Source organism: Pundamilia nyererei, unplaced genomic scaffold, assembly GCF_000239375.1.
Source record: "Pundamilia nyererei isolate P.nyererei 1_Seehausen unplaced genomic scaffold, PunNye1.0 scaffold00251, whole genome shotgun sequence".
Taxonomy (NCBI): domain Eukaryota; kingdom Metazoa; phylum Chordata; class Actinopteri; order Cichliformes; family Cichlidae; genus Pundamilia; species Pundamilia nyererei.
Window position 1 is genome coordinate 77,266 of NW_005187652.1, and position 6,409 is coordinate 83,674.

The 6,409-nt window shown below is 37.4% G+C and overlaps 1 protein-coding gene across 1 annotated transcript in view; it reads left to right on the forward strand.

The window, feature by feature from the left end:
- Positions 1–2,781: 2,781 nt before the first annotated feature.
- Positions 2,782–6,409, forward strand: part of pamr1a (peptidase domain containing associated with muscle regeneration 1a) — a 13,610-nt gene continuing 9,982 nt past the window's right edge. The window contains exons 1-3 of the mRNA XM_005749616.1: positions 2,782–3,098; positions 4,221–4,391; positions 4,561–4,686. Coding sequence (XP_005749673.1) covers positions 3,014–3,098; positions 4,221–4,391; positions 4,561–4,686 — 382 coding nt within the window. The 5' untranslated portion in view covers positions 2,782–3,013. The remainder of the gene's footprint in view (positions 3,099–4,220; positions 4,392–4,560; positions 4,687–6,409) is intronic.

Consider the following 6,409-nt stretch of genomic DNA (forward strand, 5'->3'; position numbering starts at 1 on the left):
CCTCCACCTCCTCCCCCTCTATCTGAACCGGCAGTGGACCTTCTCTGGACCTCCCATTGCTTTTGCAACAAGATGAACTGGATTTTATCGAATAACTCCTACTGTCAAGAAATTTAAGCTTGTCAAACTTGTTGTGAGTTGGCTGTGTGGCAGCCTTCTCGTAGAACTAATATAAGAATCAGCATGAGTTTAATTCACTAAATGTTAATGTTGACAAACTTTTTGCTGACTGGACCAAACTGTGCACAAGTGCATCAAGTCATGCAAATGTATCTATAAGAGAAAGCCCTGATTCATTAAGCTAAATATAATCACATTTATAGAAACAATAGCCCTGTGTAGCTTATTTGGATATACGTGTATTTCCAGCTCATTCTCTTTTTAAACACTTCTATGAAAATTAATATAATACATTAACGATATATACAACCTGCAACATTAAATATTGGATGTGTCATCCATGATAACCTTGACACCACAGAGTCTCAGACATTTCAAATCTCAGCATATACTGTATGTGAAGCCAAACCAGTTGTTAAAGCCTTAGATCTTCAAAATAACCGATATACATGGAGCTGCTTGAAATGGACTTTGACACATTTCAGCCAATTTAAAGTTATTTATTCTCCAGCCTGCCAGCATCCCTGACTGGCTGCAAGTTTGAGGTTAGACATAATGTGTGGGAAACAGAAATGCTTATATTTTTGAGTAAGTTATCTAACTTTAGTTGATATATTTCAGTTTAAAGGCAAATCATCACAACTCCAAGTATATAAGCTGATATTTACACTTTAAAGCTTCCCATGTCTGCCTTATACACAGATATGCTGATGAACGATAGAAAACAGTGACAATAGGGAGCAGCAGCCTTTCAAACTTTCAAATTAAAAGCCACCAGTTTATTTTAAAATGAGTGAGATTTTAAAAACAAAAGCCTTCAGTTTAGAGCTCAGAAAGCAGAGCTGGTCGGCTACCAATTGAAAGGTTGGTGTTTGGATCTCCAGCTCCTCTGTTCTGCATGTCTTGGTCCAGATACTGAACTGAGCTACTCCCAATGTTCCTGTTTGATTTTCTGTCTCTGTACCAGTAATTTCTTCTGTCAATCTCACTTTGTATTTAGTTCTACTTCCTTGCCTCATCCTCTGTGATTAGTGTTAGCTCGTCTCTCACCTGTTTCCTGTACTCGGTATCTGGTGTGTATTTATTGTCTGAATCGTGCATTTCCCTTTGTTGTGTCCTCCCTCGTGGTTATGTGACATGGTTTCAGGTTTTCAGTTTGTTCTGCTAATTCCCTGCTCTGTGTATGTTTTGGGTTGTTTCCTGTGATTTTCCAGGACTATAGCTGAGTTTGAAGTTAATTCCTTGTGTCAGGGGTCCTGAGTCTGGGTCCAAATCTGCCTGACGCGCAGCCATTTTACGACTTACGACTGTGTGAATGTTAGATAAAATCGCTTGGGCATAGAAAAAAAAATTATGAATGTAAGCAATTCGGTGAATCATGTTAGAAGTACAACGCACTTTGAACACTGATTTAGAGCAGAAACGTCCTGTGTAAGTATGTGTCAATTTACCACATTTCTATTTTTAAGACTAAAAGCTGAGGCATACTTACAGGATGTTCAGAATTACAAAATAAAAGACTCAAATTACATATTAAATGTTAACTGTTTGCTTTAATGGTGTGAAATTGTAAAGCTAGAAAACCCGAAGTTAACTTTAGAAAATAAATTTGATCATCCGAAATGGATCAGATTTTCAAAATAAAACCCCTCAGTGAGTTAGATTTTCAAAAATAAAAGCGTAGTTTACTTATTTTTAATTTTAAAAGGTTCCAATGCTATCTCTCCTGAGCTTTTCTTAGGCCAGTCTATTTAACGTTTTAACGAAAAACAACAGAAAAGTCCCACAGACAACTATACAAAAACCATTACAGCGACTAAAAGGAACATAAAAAATTCAAACATGACATGTAAAATCTATGCAAAGTACTGTAGATCAACTTAATATCAACATATGTGATGAAACCATGTTTTTTTGTTATTGTTATTTATAAAATAAAAGAAGTGAAAGGCAACATAATCCACATCTTCAAGATGAATAATTTCAATGCTCTAACTCATTTAGAAAAAAAAGAAAAAAGAACAAAAAGAATTTAATAGCAATGTTAAATTTGTTGTAATATCTAGAATATTAGGTATCACAACAAGTTTACCTCATGTCTTTTAAAGTCTCAAATTGTCTGTTCACGCCCTGCTTGTAAGGGAAAGCATGAAAACAGATACTTAAATATGGAAATACTAAAAGCTTAGGCGATGGAAAAGAAACCTTGGACATAAAGTAGGCGGTGATGAGCTGTCAGCCTCATAGCTTCAGGCACATAAACATTTCATAACAACTTTAGAGAGTACATCTGTTATTCGTTTTCCAAGATGTTGTGAAGCTGTCACGTCTAGTATGACAGCTGGTGCATGATGAACTATCAGTAAACGCATTTGGCTCGATGCACATGAAAATCTGCAATTGTATCATGAAGTGTTTCTGTGCAAAAACAACTGGTTTTGAGTGTCTAACTTGCAGCTTCAGAAAGATTCCCTTAAAAACCTTCCTCACTGGACTTGATGGATATTTTTTGCCTGCACTTTCTTCATCACTTTCCGCTGTTCTTCTCATTATCGTCTTTTTATTCCCACTAAATGCACTTTCCACTACCTTTGCCAATATTTTTCCATTCTTACTCAGCGCACACACCGGACTCATAACAAGAGGAGAGGAACAGGAACTGCTTGCAGACCCAGTACAGTTGTGCACAACTTCAGACCAAATGCAATCTTTCACAAGATGAGAGCACAACGGAAGGAATGGGTTAAAGATTTCCGTCCACCGTGCTAACACAGGAAAATGAATCGTCTATAGCCAGTTACACTTCAGACAGACCAGGATACTGTGGATATCATCAAGCTTTTGTTCCTTTCTTGAAGTTTCTCGGGAGGTTTCTTGCTGTTTGGCAGCCACCATGCTTCCTTTCCTCACAAAGAGCGTCCCCCTAATCTTCCACCTCTTCCTAAATCTCAGTTTGTGTCTAATGGGCTGGACACACGGTAAGTAAAATACATTATATTCTGATTCTAAAATCCCAATGAGACCGTCTTTGTGAACTTTTGTGTCTTTATGGGGAAAAAAAGTTTTAACAAGAAATAAGCCAGCTGACTGAGTTGCTGACTAATTGTGGAGTTATTTTATAACTATGAGTCACTTCTTCTGCTCATCTGAGACTTCAGTCACTTCATGCTATGCACTCAGTGTGGCTTACTGAAACAAGAGTAAAACGTACACAGATGCAGATATCAGGCATACCAGTGACTAAAGCTGGGATACTTTTACAGTTGAATTCATTTGCCTTTGTGAGTAGAATTAAACCTGGGAAAGCTGTAATTGTTTGTTGCCCTTTGGGAGCTATAACCTGAGAAACATGTTCACTGATTGACTGCAGTTTTCTGTTTGAGAGAAAACTACCATTACACAGCAGGTATATTCATTAGTGCTCCAAATGAAGCATCATAAATTGGATTTTGGGATGTATTTGGATCGTTCTCAAGCTGCTCAATGTGATCAGCATCAATGTGACACTAGGTTTAACCTCCTAAGACCCAAACTCTTCCACAGCATGCATTTTTAATTTCTCTTTGATCTTTGGGCATATTGGGACCTGATGAATGTAAAAACAAAATTACCTATTTTTTTTTTACCTAATTTTTGTTTCTAAGAAAAATGAGAGCCACATATGAGGATATTTGTTTAAAATTTCGATAGAACAGTAGCAGTATAATGTCCTCGTAAGTGGATATCAGGCCCTTGTAGAGCAAAATTTAGTATTTTGGTCAAAATGTGATGGCCACATATGTGGATGCCAGGTCCTAGGAGGTTAAACAAGGGCAAACTGAGATTTGGTGTACACACACTGTATACTCGTATAGCCCTGTTTGATTTTGATGTTTTTTACCTGCTGTAAAAGATCAATATGGTGCCATTCCGTCATGTGATATGTTCTTGGAAGTTTGATCTGCCTCATCAGACGATATTTGAAAGGGACTTGTTGGTACTGTTGACTATTTTTCTACAATCACAAACACATAATTTACGATTACTTATTTTACTTATGCTGAGGTTTCCACTGGCAGCTCTTAGATTTAAAATCTAAATATTTTCCTTTTCCTTCACAGCCCTGAGGGGAGACAACTGCCCGAGCTCTCAGTGGAACGTGATGTGTCGCCCGTGTTGTGAGTACCACCTGATCCAGTGTCGGTGTCCATCAAAAGGCACAAGGGTAGGCTACACTGTTCCCTGCTGCCGCAATGTCCTGGATGAATGTGACCCCTGTATTGTTCATCCAGGTAAATTCTTGTCCTTTTCTGTTTTTTCTAAACAAAACATATTACATGATATATTGTTGTGAAAAAATATCAGAGCTGTTGTGGTATACTGCAAATGACTAGGAGTTCCAATTTATCTTAAAAAATGTTTTCGATTATTACTTTTTGCTCTGCCGTTGTCTCTCTCCAGGCTGCAGTCTATTTGAGAATTGTAAAACCTGCAACAATGGAACATGGAGAGCTAATGATGACTTCTTCGTGAATGGGAAGTATTGTACTGAGTGCCGTCAAGGCTGGAGTGGAGGGGATTGTAAAAGTGAGTAAGTGCTTTAATGAAGTATTCCTGTGAGGCCTGACCAAGCTACAGAAATGTCTAATATTATGAATCATATTCTTAAATGTGATTGCTGATAGGAAAACAGAGATCATGCAAAGCCTACATTATGAAGTGAAAATGAACAGATAAGTGCAGTGCTGATCTTTTTTGTAATAGCATCTTTACAATCCCAGGTTGTTTTTCTCTAAGGGATTTTCACTTTATGTCACATTTGCCAGTGTAGTGTCTTATATTTAGTCAAAAATATTGGGATGCTATGTAAAATGTAAATCAAAACAGAATGCAATAATGTGTCCTCTCATGAATCCACACTTTATTCACAATAGAAGACATCAAATATTTAAACTTTGATGAGTTATTATTTCACAAAAGTGATTAGCACATTTTGAAATTTTGGGATGGGGCCACAAAAGGCTGGAAAAGTAACTGGTTCTAAAAAGAAATACTTGGAGACGTGCTATATAATTAGTTAGTTTAATTGTCTACAGGTCAGTAACATGACTCTGTATGAAGACAGCATCCCTGACAGAGTCTGTACTCTCACTTTTTTATACTTATCTGTATAAAAAGGGCATCTTAAAGAGGCAGAGTTTCTCAGAAGTTGAAATGGGCAGAGGTTCACCAGTCTGCAAAAACTTTAATCTGCAAATTTTGGAACAATTTCAAAATAATGTTGCTCATTGTAAAATTGTAAAGAGTCAGAAGATCCCATTCAAAGATTCAGGGAATCTGGAGAAATCTTTGTGCATAAGATATAAGATCAAGAAGTTAATATTGCATGCCTGTGATCTTCTGGCCCCCAGCAGTAGTGCATTAAAAACACACAACAGGAACACTTCCGGAAATCAAAGTTCACTGTGCCAACTGCAGATACAGGTTAAAGACATATGTGAAGATGATCCCAGCTTCTCTGAATCAAAGCACATTTAAAATAGACAGTGGAAAACTTCACAGACACAGTGGAAAACTGTTCTGTGGTCAGATGAATCTAAATTTGAGATTCTTTTAGGAAAACATGGACGCTGTTATCCTCTGGGTTAAAGAAGAGTGGGACCATCCGGCTTGTTTGCAGTGCTCAGTTGAATACACTGCATACAAACTGTATACATACCTGAAGACTTTACATAAATTCATTCAAATAACTCAAAAAATACTAAAAAGAACTATCACAACCAATAAAGAAATAACTAAGACACAAACTGACTTAATTATTTTCTTTATTGGCCAAAGGGCTCCATTCTCTGTGACTGTGATAAGATGTGCACCAGGATACCAGTTATGAGCACTAACCCAGTAAATCATATTCATGATCTGACATTTACATGGAACAGTGAGGCAGAGAAGTCCTATTATTCATCCCCCTGCATACATGATAAGTAGCTAACACTATTTACTACAACAGAAGTACAAATACATGCAATCATATTAAGAGACAGACAGCTGCTCTGCGAATAATGCCAAGCAGAAACATGTGCATAATGATATTTCATCTCACCACTTCTATTTCTTCTTTGGACTAAGATGAAAACAATCCTCAATTCTCCTTTTTTGTTACTCAGAGCCCAGTTTTTGTGGAAGAAGCTGTGTACAGGATACTGAATAGCACTGTGCAGCACACACACACACACACACACACACACACACACACACACACACACACACACACACACACACACACACACACACACACACACACACACAC